The sequence below is a fragment of the Charadrius vociferus genome, unplaced genomic scaffold (genome assembly GCF_000708025.1).
Source record: "Charadrius vociferus isolate BGI_N301 unplaced genomic scaffold, ASM70802v2 scaffold213, whole genome shotgun sequence".
NCBI lineage: Eukaryota > Metazoa > Chordata > Aves > Charadriiformes > Charadriidae > Charadrius > Charadrius vociferus.
Genome location: NW_009647828.1, coordinates 5,819,684 through 5,834,553, shown reverse-complemented (window position 1 = coordinate 5,834,553; position 14,870 = coordinate 5,819,684). Strand labels below are relative to the sequence as shown.

General features: G+C 38.0%; 1 protein-coding gene across 1 annotated transcript in view; it reads left to right on the top strand.

Annotated features, from left to right (window-relative positions):
- Positions 1 to 492: 492 nt before the first annotated feature.
- Positions 493 to 14,870, top strand: part of CTBP1 (C-terminal binding protein 1) — a 193,730-nt gene continuing 179,352 nt past the window's right edge. The window contains exon 1 of the mRNA XM_009882526.1: positions 493 to 550. Coding sequence (XP_009880828.1) covers positions 493 to 550 — 58 coding nt within the window. The remainder of the gene's footprint in view (positions 551 to 14,870) is intronic.

Sequence of the window (14,870 nt, the reverse complement as noted above, 5' to 3'; positions counted from 1 at the left end):
GATGCAAAAATGTGGATTTCCAGTTTCATTCCAGGTGAACACATTTCTGTCATTTTATGGGAATCGTGTACCTGTGCCTGCCCGAGATACCTTCTTTAGCTGTCGATGTGTTCAGTGAAAGGGTGAAAAAGTATTTGAGAGTCAAAAGGCAGAAAACAGCAGATGTCTTGGAGCATTTCTTATACTGGCTTGTTTGAGCTGTGCTGCGTGCTTTGCAGCTCTATGTGTTTAGAAGGCAGTTTGTTGTGAAATACCAGATTACTTAATGGGATTCAAGAACTTCATATTTTCTTAATTGTTTAAATTACATATAGATCATCTTTCTGGAAAAAGATAAAGAAAACCACCTGTATTTTGAAGCTTAAGAAGTTTATTTTTTCTGTTCACAGGTGAAAATAAGTTTATAAAAGACAGTAAGCATTTTTGACTTGTGGCTGGTTTGAGAAGACCATCACCAAGCTGTGCGGAGACGTTCTTTGAGCTGCCACTCTTATGTCTCTAATGGACAAACACAAAGTGAAGCGGCAACGTCTGGATCGCATATTTGAAGGTTAGACATTTCAATTTCTAATGTTAACTGCGTCGATTTCATGGATTACTGATATTTCTGGAGACTGGAACTCTTTTGGTCGTTTAGTGTCTTTTTAATTGAGTTGTAGTTCTTGTTGGGATTATTTTAACTGTTCACAAATGCTGGTTTTGGGTGAAAACAGATCTAGACAAATAAAAGCAACTAGTGTGTGAACTCTGTACTATTCTACAGTTGTTTGTTTTCAACTTAGTATTTTACAATATTCTACCTAAACATTGTGAAAGATTGAAGTTTTATATAAAATAACAACCACAAAAGGATAAGATGACCACATAATGCTCTCCAGAGTCTTTCTCACGTGCATGCTTCATATGGAATGATTTAACAGCCTGCATCTGATCCTGGGAAGGAAGTAGAAAATAAAAGAAAATAAGACAAAACAAAATCCCAGAAGACCTCCAAACTTTAATGAGTATTAATAAAAATTCTAGTGAAAGGGGTGTAATCGTTTGGGTCAGTGTCATGGCTTAACCCCAGCCAGCAACTAAGCACCACGCAGTTGTTCACTCACTGCCCCCCAAGCTGTGATGAGGGAGAGAATCAGAAGGGTAAAAGTGAGAAAAACTCATGGGTTGAGATAAAGACAGTGTAATATGTAGAGCAAAAGCTGCGCACAGAAGCAAAGCAAAACAAGGCATTCATTCACTGCTTCCCATGGGCAGGCGGGTGTTCAGCCATCTCCAGGAAAGCGGGGCTCCATCATGCATAATGGTTATTAGGGAAGACAAACACCGTAACTCTGAACATCCGCCCCCCTTCTTTCTTCTTCCCCTGCCTTTATATATGAAGCATGACGTCATATGGTATGGAATATTTCTTTGGTCAGTTGGGGTCAGCTGTCCCGGCTGTGTCTCCTCCCAACGCTTTGTGCACACTCGGCCAACTCGCTGGTGGGGCAGTGTGAGGAGCAGAACAGACCTTGGCTGCTTAGCAACAATCAAAAATATCAGTGTTTTACCTACACTATTCTGGTCCCAAATTCAAAACTTAGCACTATGCCAGCTGCCAGTAAGACAATTCCAACGATAGTCAATCATTTTACCTTAAGCCACAAATGACTGAGTTGTATATTCCCATATTCTTTGCTCATTTACTTTTGGAGTTTGTGTGAAAGCAGGTTGAGGGATAAGGTGTGCAATTTTTAAGAATATACATGAACGATTGATTGGGGCTAAATTAATTTTTACATTAAAATGTTAGCATCTCTTTAAAGGCAAGGGAATAGTTAATTTCTTTACTAACTCATTTTGATACAAGGGGAGAAAGTGTACTGACTTCTGAGCACATGGTCTCTGCACCATGTCTAATACTGAAGCGGTGATTTGCTTCTCCGCGCATTGGTCTTGAGACTTTTTTTGAGCAGCTGTGTTGGTGTAAGTAGTCCCTGACAGCTGATCTCTGTCGTTGTTTTTTTCCCTTTTCTTTGTGCCAATATGAGTGTAGCCATATAATGAGGTAGATTGAGAAGATAACTCATGCTATAAATAAACTTTTTTTGTTGGTATATGGTCCATTTAAGTAAATTCCTCAGTCCAGGTCACTGTTCAGCTGAGAAAGCAGTTGCATTGAAAGGGGCAGTTGGAAAGGATCAACAAAGGGGTGCTGGGACTGCTCATTTACCCTGATGTAGTCAGAGAAAGAGACATTTCATCGAAGTATCAAAGAGCACGTTTCTACATTTGATTTAGATGATTAATCTCCCTGTTAGTCTCTACTAAAATCAACTAAGCCCACCCCTCATTGCCAGGTCCAAACTGTTCTCATGTCCCACCTAGACTGGTTGGCCAAGTGGTCAGTTGAATCTGCTCACTGGAGACTGATCCCTGTTCAGAGAAACGGGAAACTGGCTGCTGAGGACAGGGAATTTGGGAAGGCTGCCCATCCTTCTGGGCAGCTCTGCAGTCAGATCAGCTGGAAATGACCTAGGAGTGTGCTGGTGCAGTGCGTGGTCCTCTTCTCTGTTCCCGGTCTCAGGTCCTCATATTAGGGTCTCTGTATCTGACCCCTCAGTAAAAAATTCGGAATGCTATTTTTTTTGTATGTTTGGTTTTGGGTTTTTTTGCCTGTGTTAGTCAGCTAAATTGGCAAATTGTGAGGAGGACGAGAACCTTGTCCTTTTGATGGCAGCCGGCAGTTAGATCAGCTCAATCCACTTTGTGGAATTTCAGCCTCCTTTTAGGCTGATGATATTGATCAATGGGACAAAGTAAGAGGAAATAGTCTGTGATGATGTGGCAAAGAATGTTGTCAGGGACAGATGTGACAGACTAGTAGCCACTGTGACTGTTTAAAATAGCAATGGCTTCCCTCAGGCTTTGTGTTCACAACTAGTGATGCTGTTTAATCAGCGCCTTTTGTCTGGCTTGTTTTTCCCAGCCCTCCACAATTCGCTGCATCCTACTGGTAAAATCTGTGCGGCCATGCAGTGTAGGAAATTGATCCAGTTGAAAAATAATGCAGGAAGAAAAGGGTTGGTTTTTTTTTAGCCACCTCTGCTTCCTAATCCCATTTATCATGTGCTAGACAAATAGTTGTGTTGGAAAAATAGAGTGGGAAGACCAGGGAGAAGATGAACAAGAGGAAAGGGGGTGAAACAATGGATATGGAAAAATGCTGGAAGTTTTATGGTTACGGGAATCCGGTTGGGGTCTTTAAGAGATCTGTGCTGAATTCTGTTCTTGAGTGTCTGTGTGTTCAAATTTCCAAATGTTCTTTGAGGTTTGTAAACATGTCTCTGGCTGATGTTTTTAAATCACTATTCCTGAAACTGAGTAAAGTGGGATTAAAAACTAGGGATAGTTAAAGGTGGTTTATCTTCTGTCAGCTTTTTTGTTCATCAGTATGTGTATCGCTTTCTTCTCTTAACCTCTTCCCTCAGAAGAGAATTATTTTTAAGATGTGTTTTCTTTTTATTGCAAGTTCCACTTAAAACTAGGCTACAATTATTTACTAACCAGTACTATTACTGACTATAAATTTTTTTCATAAATTGTTTAACATAAAAACTTGTGATGGGCAGACATTAATATATTATTACATCCATAAAGAGATGCCAGTGTCATTCTGGTGGTGACATACAGCATTTCATTACTGTTTGTATCCCTGTTTGAGGAAGGGCTGATAATGAGTTGAAATTCAGTTTCTGAAAGATGAGTGATGTGGGCATGATTCTCAAAATGAAATGCTCACATTAGGAGTATGTGCACAGTGTTGCACACAGCTTTTTCTGTGGAGTTAATGGATTGCCACAAATGCTTTTGTAAGTTAGATAACTGTGCATGCAAAATGTTATTTGAGTTGAACTGCTTTCCTGTGGCTTTAGGTAATTTGCACACTTGCTTATGGTAACTAATCATGCAAATTAGGCAACAAATTGAACAGGCATCCCTGGATTTACTATTACCTTGTGAGTTAACGATAGTATGGTAGTAGTACTACTAAATTTAAGTTGATACTCAATGCAGAAAAAAACACCCCCGATTCTATTACTTTGGGAGCAATTAGTTCTCTTTTAATGTAGCTGAGTAAGTAATTTTGTCTCTGAGGTACCTATGATTCCCTTCAGTGATTTCTTAAATATGAAATTGAATATTTGCTTCTAATCCTGAAGCTATTTGCAGTTATATTTTCTTGCACATTTTAATGGTTTGCCATGTTCTTACGTGTATCGTCTCAAAAGGGTAGTGTAAAATGTGCTTTGTCATCCCAGTTTATATAGTTCTATAAATGAGTTTACTTAGATGATGGAAAATGAAGACTGTCCCTTGAAAAAAAAAGCCATATATTAAATTCTGCTTTCTAACTTCCACCAGTAGCTGTGAATTATATTTAGGCATAAAGACATGATTCTAGGTACTCTGAGATGCTAATATTAAACTCATTCACAATTTATAAAATAACATTTAGGATTCTTCCCTTGAAGATAAGTAGTATCAAGGCATGTGAAAGATTAATTAGTTACTGATTATATTGTTCTTTGTCCCCCTCTCCGGTGATGCTGGTGATTGCAAAGCATAATTATAGTAGTATACATTTGGCAGAACAGTTGGAAGTGTCACAGTGCAAAAATAAAATGTGTTCATTTTGTGGATAATTTGAAAAATTCTAAATGTTTTTGGCATTTTGAAAAGTTGTTATCTCTAATTAAGGTATTATTGTACTTTATATTGTAACAAAACTGTAAACAATGCTGTGTATTTGCTTATATTCTAGAAATCTTTAATTAAATGTGTGTATGTTTTACTGACCGTTGCTTGGAAGTTACCTTGGGGATGTGTGACCTCTGTTGAATTTGCTGGGAGCTAATAGATGAAGTAGGAAGGCAACAGAAGGTGGCTGCAGTATGAAGAAAATTCTACTTTGTCTAAGTTGTTTGTGAACGGGCTTGACGAATATAGTGAATTTTCTCTAAATACATTACATTGTATTATAGACAGTGCTGAGCCAGCCACTGCTTTTGGTGGGTTTCCAAGCTTTAGGAAACTCTTTAAAGGGGCGAGCTTAGGGACATCAGTGGGACTGGGAGGAGGAGACGAGCGTTTCCTCTTACATTTCTTCTTGCTTGTTTACACAGGTATTAGGGTTTAAACAACTAGAGCACAATACTGGAAATGTAACTGCAAAATTGAGAGTGACTTTTCCAGTTTGACGATTGCTTGAAACCAGAAATTTCTTTCCAGAGCACCTCATGTGTGATATTTATAGCAAAGAGTATAGTGTATGCAAGTACAAGTCTGTGAAGACCCTATACACCCTCAGACAGATGTTATGTGTTTTTCTAGTTCTGGTTTCGAAGAAGAAAAAAGCAGCTTTGCACACCTCAGAGCTTCTCGACAATCATTACAAAGATTTTTTCCTTTTTATGCAGCACTGGTACACATCTTAAAGTTATTCTTTGTACACGGGTTGCCTCTTCCTTTTTAAAAGTGCCCAGATGAAAACTTGAAATGTTTTTTAGCTATTTTAACAGTGCTGCTTTATGACTTAAGAAAAGAGGATTGAGTTGGTTGGTATCATAAATCAGAAAAAGTGCACAATAATGGGATGATTTTCTGAGATTTCAGATAAAATATCTCATTTTTGCTCTTATGAAGGGCAGCCTTTGTTTGGGAAGGTCTGATTACTGGCAAATAACCAAATGTTATGCTCTTTGGAGGACAGTAAAAATGCACACTAAAGGAACAGATTCTTTTCAAGGATGTAGTCTAGGCTTTCTTTCCCAATAGGAAAACATCTGTGTTTTTAAAGCTTCTTTTTTCTGCTTGTGGTAGTATATAGCCTGAGATTTAACAACATGATTCTTCAATTCATAGTTGATGTGGTATATTGATGGTTCCAGGAGGATTGCAGAGAAAAAGGCATGTATGAATTGAATTAGGTTTTCTTTCCAAATTCATAAAAAAAAATCTGGAAATTTGGAATGACTTAGTTTAAAAAAATGCATTCTTTTTCCTGATTTTTTTTTTCTTGTTCATGTAATAGTGCTTGGCTTCTTAACAAGAGGAAAGTACCAGATTGACAAATACTAAGTGTTATTTCATGACCACTGATGGAGCCTATCTGGCTTGCGTAAACTGTGATTTGACCCATTGCAGTTGTGAAATTAGGCAGTTAAGACAAGTTTTCTGCATATTAATGAGGGAGATGGCCTACTTTGGCAGTGCTTGGGTTTTCCCTGAATTTAAAAAAGGACTTTTACTAAAGTTGGTACATACTCTGCAAGTTGATCTGTAAATAAAAGAAAGGAGGAACAAATGTCTCTAGGCAGCAGATACACTTAGCTCTTTCTTATGTGAGTGGGAATTGCAGATGTCAAGTTCTTTGGGAAACGAGCTATCACTTTTCTTAACTGACATCTAATTTTGAAGACGTTCGTAGTCGTCTCACTGCCGATATCACAGAAAGAAAGGAAATCATAAAACGTGCAGACAATTGTAAATCACATAGTACTTTATAGGGTTTTCTTTATGCATCCTGATCTTAGTACTAGGCATATTAAATACGCCAAGTGTTTCTTAAAAAGAGATTAATGGGCTGCCTAGTTGCTTGATGTCTTTTTGACAGACTTTAGAAGAAGGCTTATTGAAGTGTTAGGGCAGCAGAGGGAGCTAAAAGATTCCTAATATTTTATCATTTGTTGTTTCCTAAGTGAAAGTTGCTCCTTCATAAAGTGCTAATTAACCTTCACAAAAATGTGATTTGCTAACCTTAAGTACCTTTAGCAAATAAATAAGGATTTTGAACTAGAGAAAATTCCTTTTCTCCCTAGCAATCCAGTACAAATTAAATTAGGAATCAGGTAGTAAAAGCTACCAAAATTTTTCTGCTAGAACAGCCATCAAATCTTTCAACTGCAACAAATGAAAGTGTTTAAGCAGGCAGAGCTTTCTATGGATAACCCAAGCAGAATATTCTATGAGTAGCCCAAGTTACTTTGATACAAGTGTCTTAAAATACAAATGCATACGTTCTTGTGTTGTGTACAAGGGTGTTTTAACAATTCAGCACCATTTTTCTGGTTTGCCTGTAAGAACTGTGAAAATATTTTTATGAGCTTGAAATACAGAGAATTGGGTAAAATATTTAATCTGTTGTATAAGAGTTGTCTTCAAAGAACCGGGAGTCTATTCTAAGGACTGAGATAAGTTGACCTTGAAAATAATAAAATGAAAATGATGCTACCATGAATCGTCACATAACAAGATAATTTGCCACTTACTGCACATTAAGGAAAGTTATCTGTGTATTTGGGGTATGTTTACCCCAATGCAAAAACATCCTTTATCTCATTGCAATTATAGTTGAAATGCTTGTGCATAGGCTTATGTTTGGTTTTGTTTTTATCCTTAATATTCAGTATTTATGCTGCAAGGTGGTTTTGGCTTTCTTCTGGATTGCTGCAGTAACCTGCTTTTGTAATTTGAATCTTCATTATGTGCTACCTAAACAGCTTTCGAATTTGCATGCGCTTAAGCTACTACAATGTTACAGAGGTATTACTAGTAACAATGCAAGCTGTATGAAAAGAAAATTAGCTTAAAAGCCCATTTTGCCCTAAATGATGCTGAACAGTAGCTGCTAATGAAAAGCATTATTTTAACAAGAAAACTGGGGGGGGGAACCTACAGAGAAAAGAATCTCAGTGAGATTTTTAAATTTTGCTGAAACATTCAGGTCACTGATTTAAGTTATGAATGTTTTAAAGAAAAACTGTGGTTTTGTGGTGTCCAGCATTTCCTATTTTATAGTTATATTTTCATTGGTATATCGAAATAAAATACACTGCTTGCTTGTGACAGCAGCTAAGTTCAGCTTTGTATCCAGAGCACTACATCTTACTGCTATAATAAAGTCAAAATAGTTTTATTTAATGTTAGGGTCAAAGACAGTCTTAAATACAGTAAAACAATATAGCTTGACACTGGGTTTAAAGGGTTGTAATCATTGTATTTTTACTATCGTATATATCTGAATCAGAATCCAATACTTAACCAAACCTAGTCATCTAATTCCCGAGTAATCTTCAGAGAACTCAAAAATCTTTTTGGACTAGATATTTAGCTTTTATACAGTGTAGATGAGTGCTTTAGAAGTCTGAAGTACTCGGTGGTAATATATACTTCTTTCTGCCTGGGGTCAGGGAAGATGCTCTGCAAGCCCTAGATTTATACATTGCTTTACACTCTGCTCGGGAAAACTGAACTGTACAAAGATTAAGTGTCTAGGTAAACATACTGAAAAATTTAAATAGTAATCTAATTAAAGCAGACATGTTCAGCTTTCACAGAGGCAGTTCCCATCCTTAGGGAAGTGCAGCCTGAGATGCAAAAAGATTTTATTTTGTTTCCTCCCTTAGTGCAGTCAGGATGGGAGTATGATTATGCAAGTGGAAACAAGAAAATAAAAGTGGAGACAGTCTTCTAGTGCTGAAGGCATCTGCTGTTCCGTCCTTGTTCCATGAGGTCAGCACTGAACTTGAAAGATGCCTCTCCTTAAACAGAAGGAATTTCATGGAGGCTTTGCCAGGGGAAGAATATCTTGCAGGGATCTCCCTCCTCCTTAGAAAAGTCATTGTGATCTGATGGACAGGTCATTTGGAGTTAAGAAACCTGTGGTTATCTCTAAGCTTTTCCGAAGTCAGATAGCAGGTTAGAAAACAAAAGTTGTGTCTGCACCTCTGTGCCTTTTCTTTTGCTGTGACAGAAAACAGTCAGTGGAGGCTTTCAGAGTTACTATGATATAAATAACAGCAGGCTGTTGTAATACTCTTGGAATCTCTTTAAAAAATGAGCCTTTGCTAACTCTGAAGGTACCTGGCATTTGCAGCAGGTAAAAGCGCGCCCATTGGTACCACTGTAGAGCCAGAATTCTGCAGTGGTTCGTGACCGTGCTCAGATGCTTAAATAAGAATGTTCCTTCTTCTTTCCTTTCCTGTGAGAACTAAATTTAAATTGCTTGTGACTTTGACTAGATGTTTTTGGGGTTTTTTTGTTTGTTTTTTTTTAAGCCAGAAATTAGCTGTTCAAAGTTACTCATGTTTCCCTTTTCCTGATGCATATTTTTCAAAGTAGCATCCTATGCAATGAATTTTCAAACCTCTCATTCTTACCAATTAAATGGAGACGCACCAAAAAACCCAATAAAAATTACAGGCGATGGCAATAGGACAGCAAAAGATGAAGAGGAAAGACTCTTTATTCTTTTGATCCTACCTGTATTTTTCAGAAAGTTTCCTCGTATTCTGGGTGATGACACTCAAATATGAATAGACTATGACTCCTTTTAATTGGTAATTAAGAATAATTATGTGTTAATTACAAACATGATAAATGTCTCTTTTTGTCAAGGAGTGTACACTGGGAGAAATAGTTTTATTAAATGCTAATAAAACTTTTTCCCAGGCAATTTCATCACTATTTCCTGTTCCCTGTGGTTCATGTCTTTCTTGAAGATTGCATCAGTCATACCCATGTGGGTTTTTTTCTGGGTATCAAATACCACTTACGCAGGTGTTACTTAGTTTCCACAACATCTGCCAGTCATTTTTTGTTGTTGTTAGTTTACCTAACCTGCAGATGGTCATGTTTGCCTGTTTGTGTAGTGCTCCACAAACTCCCCATGCTTGTTCCCTGAGTGCTGCTCTGTGCTTGCATGCAGGCACCATCAATTTATCAAACTCAAATAATTTAGGAACAGTTACTTCTCCTTGCAGTAAACAAAAGCAGCTGCACTCTAGCTATCCTTATCTGCATGAATGCATAGATTGTAAAGGGCTTTTCTGGCAAACAAGACAAAAGTTTAGAATTTCAAACTGGAATTTAGGGCACGTAAGTCAGAATGACTAGACACTGATGTTTAGAAACAATATAATAATGCAGAGAATGAATTAGTTACCATAGTAACTGCTTTGTTTTAATAATTTGGTGGGGCAATGAATAGAAGGAGCTCAGAAAGAAGTAGTAGGAGTCTTAATTACATGTTGTGCAGCGTGAGTGGCTTTGTTCATTAATATTGAAATTAATTTGATTTTATAACAGATTGAAGAATGGGTGTATAAGTTTTACTTTGGAAAGGCAATAAGAATGATTTACAGGTGGGTTTTTTTTTATTTTCCCTCCCCTCCTGGGGAAAAATATGATCACATTTTACATTTGGTTATTGCAACACAGATTATTGATTTCTTAACAATAAAATATGCTCAATATGTTGCATTGTAAGCGTGACTTCAGTCTACGTGCTGTGATTTGTTGCCTGGCAGTTGGCAGCCTAGCAACGTGCTTCAGTCCAGAACTGGAAAAGGATACAGACACCCAAAGTTAGGAGTTACAAGGAAGGTAGGGGTATCAGTACTTCAAAGCCCGTCTAAAATCATCAGCACCTTGAAATCCCTTTGTACTTGGGATGAAGTTTAAGTTTCTTCCACACTTTAAGATCATCTTCATTTTCTCTTTTGTTGCAGGCTTGAGTAGTTTAGTGTGCATTTTGTGCTTAGACAAGGCAGGATCCTCAAACAGAATTAGCTCTTTCGGAAACAGATGCACATCAAGCAGGCCTTCCGGTAGCATAGACGGCACGCGTCAGCTGGACCCAGTTTTGCAGAAAGATAGCAGGCACGATGGTGCTTTATTCAAGAAATTCATGTGCGCTGCCTCCTGTCCCAGCATCTCTCATAAGGGCAACAGTTGGCTGGGCCTGAGGTGCCTGTGTGCTGGTGAGTCAGTACGTGTCTGGGGACAGGCTGGTGTCATGGAAGGTATTACCGCTAATGTCCTACCACTGCCTTTCACAAAGAGGGACCTGTAATTTGAGTCTGTCTTCTCATTGGGATGGGATGCCTTTTTTTTTTTTTTTAACCTTAATGAGACTTGCAGGACCTTTATTCTCCTTGAGACTACTGGCGGCTTTTGTTTGAAATTGGCTAGTGAGTTAAGGATTTAATTAAGGTGGGCCCAGTGGGTAGATGGACAGACAGAATCACATAAGACTGGTTTCCTTTGTATCTGAGCACCTTTTAGACAGATTTTTCAGAAACAAGAAGTGCTGCCTGGTCATTCCTTGGCCAAGGAAGTGCCTTCTATCATGGGACTCAAATCACGTTCCCTCCCTAGACCAGGGAGTCTTGAAGTTGTTTCTGTGAAGTGGTACTGCATTTAACTGGCTCCTAAGTAGGCAAGAGCACCTGCCCAGGAACAGGGAAACTTTGTGTTCTTGATCATCATCAATCCAAAATGCTTAGTTTTTTGAAGGGAGGGCCATGAAGATGATCAGAGGGATGGAGCACCTCTCCTATGAAGACAGGCTGAGAGAGTTGGGGTTGTTCAGCCTGGAGAAGAGAAGGCTCCGAGGAGACCTTGTAGCGGTCTTCCAGTACCTAAAGGGGGCCTACAAGAAAGCTGGAGAGGGACATTTTACAAGGGCATGTAGTGATAAGGACGGTGGGTAGTGGCTTCAAACTGGAAGAGGGGAGATTTAGATTAGATATTAGAAAGAAACTCTTCACTCTAAGGGTGATGAGACGCTGAAACAGGTTGCCAAGAGAAGATGCCCCATCCCTGGAAGTGTTCAAGGCCAAGTTGGATGGGGCTTTGAGTAACCTGGTCTAGTGGGAGGTGTCCCTGCCCATGGCAGGGGGCCTGGAACTAGATGATCTTTACGGTCCTTTCTGACCTAAGCCATTCCATGATTCTGTGATTCACTACCCTTTCTGTGTGGTTTGTTGCTGTCTGTGTTCCAGGTAATGCAAGATCAATTCATTGTGCCAGGAAAAAAAAAAGGAATAACTGAACTCAGTAATGAGTGCTCTAATGCAGGAGGGGAAATTGAAGCTTCTCTTCCCTGTTTCTAGTACTTTTGTGTACATAATTTTGTGGACAGAGACTTAAAACTCTGGACTGTTTCTTTTCTCCAAGGTGAGGCCCCCATCACTGGCCTATTCTTGTCCCTGCCTCTTCCTCTCTAGTCTCATAAGAAATGTGCCCTGATCAAGTGTTACTAATACCAGCATATCGTACCTCCAGACCCTGTTTTCTTCATTCTTCCCTTATCTCTTAGCTGTATCTTAATAAAATTAAATTGCGATGTTTTTGAAACAGACATTAGCTTGGTTTGAACTTTTCTTGGGTCCTAATCCTTCACTGGAATTCTGAAGTGCTTGTTAATATAATCTTAAAGTTTACAAAATCCTTTCCTGTTTAATTTTTGAGTGTCAGTCTGTGAAACTTCCCAAAATGTCAGAAGATTAGATGAGTTTTGCCCTTTGTCCAAGATGTTGATGCATGAAAGTAAAAAGGGAGTTCATTCCAGAGCTGAAAACATCCAATGAAGAAATGTTTTTTTAGTCATTTGCTCCTTTTATCTGTTAACCATAAGTCAGTGGTGGTTTTATAGGTTCCTTGTGATTACAGCAATCAACAAATGCATGGTAGCATCCTGGAATAGTTGGTGAAATCAACTTTAGAGCAACTCCTTAAAGACCTTGGTATACCAAGGTAATATCAGCAGTACATCCGGTGATAAAGAAAGGAAAAAAGTGTGGTGTTGCAGTCAAACATGGTCTTTAGCTGCCTTTTTTCCCCCTGCAATTCTGGGTCTCCTTTTCCTTGTTTTTCTGGTTTCCTTTTCTAGTGGGGAAATAATCACTTCTATACCATTCCTTGTTTTCTAATGTTTCTGAAAGTATTCCTTGTGATATATTCATTTTGTTTGGTGATATGCAAGTGGATGTCCACTGGAAATCAATCATCATTAAATGTGTTTTTTTATTTTAATGTTCAACTCTTACTTCATTTACTCTGATTTTTACTGCCTCAGTCCTTTCTGAATGGAAGCACTGCAAATATGTTCCTAAAAGCATAGTTTTCTACATAATTGAAAAATATTCAGCTGTTTACTGAATGCTCAATTATAGTCCTCTTAGATGAAGACGACTTGAAGCTTTTTGCACACAGTGCTATTGACGTGATTTAGCTGGGAAAACATTAAGTAGTATTCTGAAACAATCATCTCTGCTGACATGGGCTTATGTTTCCAAAAGCTAGCAAGTCTGGAGACTTGTATGTCAACTATGGTAGAGCATTCCATCTCTTGGACTGTCTGTGCATGATTAACTGGAGGAAACTCATGCTACAGGTATGTATTTCAGTCTCCACTTCAGAGTTCTGCAGGGAAAGCACTGCTGCCCCCAAGTTGTGGATTCCTCCTTTTACAAAAGAAATACCAATGGGGTTTCCACGTCAGCTCTGCTGGTTGTGCCAACGGCTTATTGGATGCAAACTTTGGTCTTCCCCAGGTCATGAAGTGCTCCAGAAGCATGATTGACTTGTTGCCTGCTTGACATGATGTAATCATTTAATTGGAAAGCATATTTGTTAGACAAAGATGGTTGGATTGTGCCAGATAAAAGCCTTATATGCAATTTTAAAAGCTCTTTTAAATGATTTGAAGGCAAGTTTATCCTTTTGTGTTGATAAAATTTGACAGAAGATTTCAAGTAGGAGGATAGAGTTCAAAGAAAAAAAAAAGTACTTTCTTTCGCCTCATTCTCTACAAGTCAGTAATGAATGTTTGCTTTAACGGGAAAAGTTTGTAGTAATAATTGTGATAATTAAGCCCAGATAGCACAGATAAGGGAACACTTATATTTTCTAGTACCTATTTTTGGTAACTATATACTTCCTTCAAAACTCCTTTAAAGTATATGTGAGTATACATACACAATATAGATAACTTGAAAATGTAACCAAATAATTTGTATCCAAAAATAAGGTATTTTATTTAAAAGCCTTGTTTAAACATGTAGTTTTGGTATTCCTACCACTTGTCTCTTTAGTCTTGGAGTTACTATGACGTCTGATTTGCTTCTGGAGTTTATTTCTATTTGTTGTTGTTGTTGCTTTGCTTGCACAGTTTTTTTTGGTCTGGCTGCAGTTTGTACCCGTTCCCCTTTCTGTCTTTCCTTCATGCTCGAGTACTGCAGAGCTTGTTGTTTTGTCAAAGCTAGCACTCGGGTTCCTGGAATTCATCTCCTGTTTACAACACTTCTGTAGGTCAGAACTGCCACGAAGTACAGAAATTAAATGTTTATCAGCATTTCTTTATAGGACCACAGAGGTATGTTTGCTGTTGAAAATTTTATTTATTTTAATTTGGTGTTATAATTGAACTACACTTACATCCTGCATAATAGGAGGTTGATTTATTAGAAGTTAGTTTAAAAGGCTGCTGGATACTTCCCCTTTCCTTCTGCTGTATGAGAGTGGGCTTTTTTTCTGCCTTTTTACAAGTTTTCAAGTGTAGCTGAAGCATGGGACAGATCCTGACTTAAGTTTCCAGGTTTACAGATGCCACTGCTTTTATAAGCCTTAAATTGTCTTTTAAGTAAAAACTTCATAAAACAGAAGCAGAGTTTTCATCTGTAGAAACTCCATAAAATCATGCTTAATTTCGCTGGGCTACTTCATTGTATGAAAGGCTAAATTGATCTAAGACAATTTAACTTGAAAAAACTGCTAAAACTAAAGATAGCAACTATATGTATTAAAAACTGGAAATTTCTAGAGAAGTAATTGTATGCAAACATTCCTTAACTGTGAAGGATAGAGCAGAGGGAGGGAGTGAAATCTGAAATTATAAATAAAAGCAAGTTCAAGCTATCATCATATCCTTGACATTACTAGTATAATCTGTATTATAGATTGGCAGTAATGCCTGGCTATTTTGCCTAACCATCCAAACCGGGATAACGTTGTTCTTCATATTGACATATGCATAATGTTTTTCA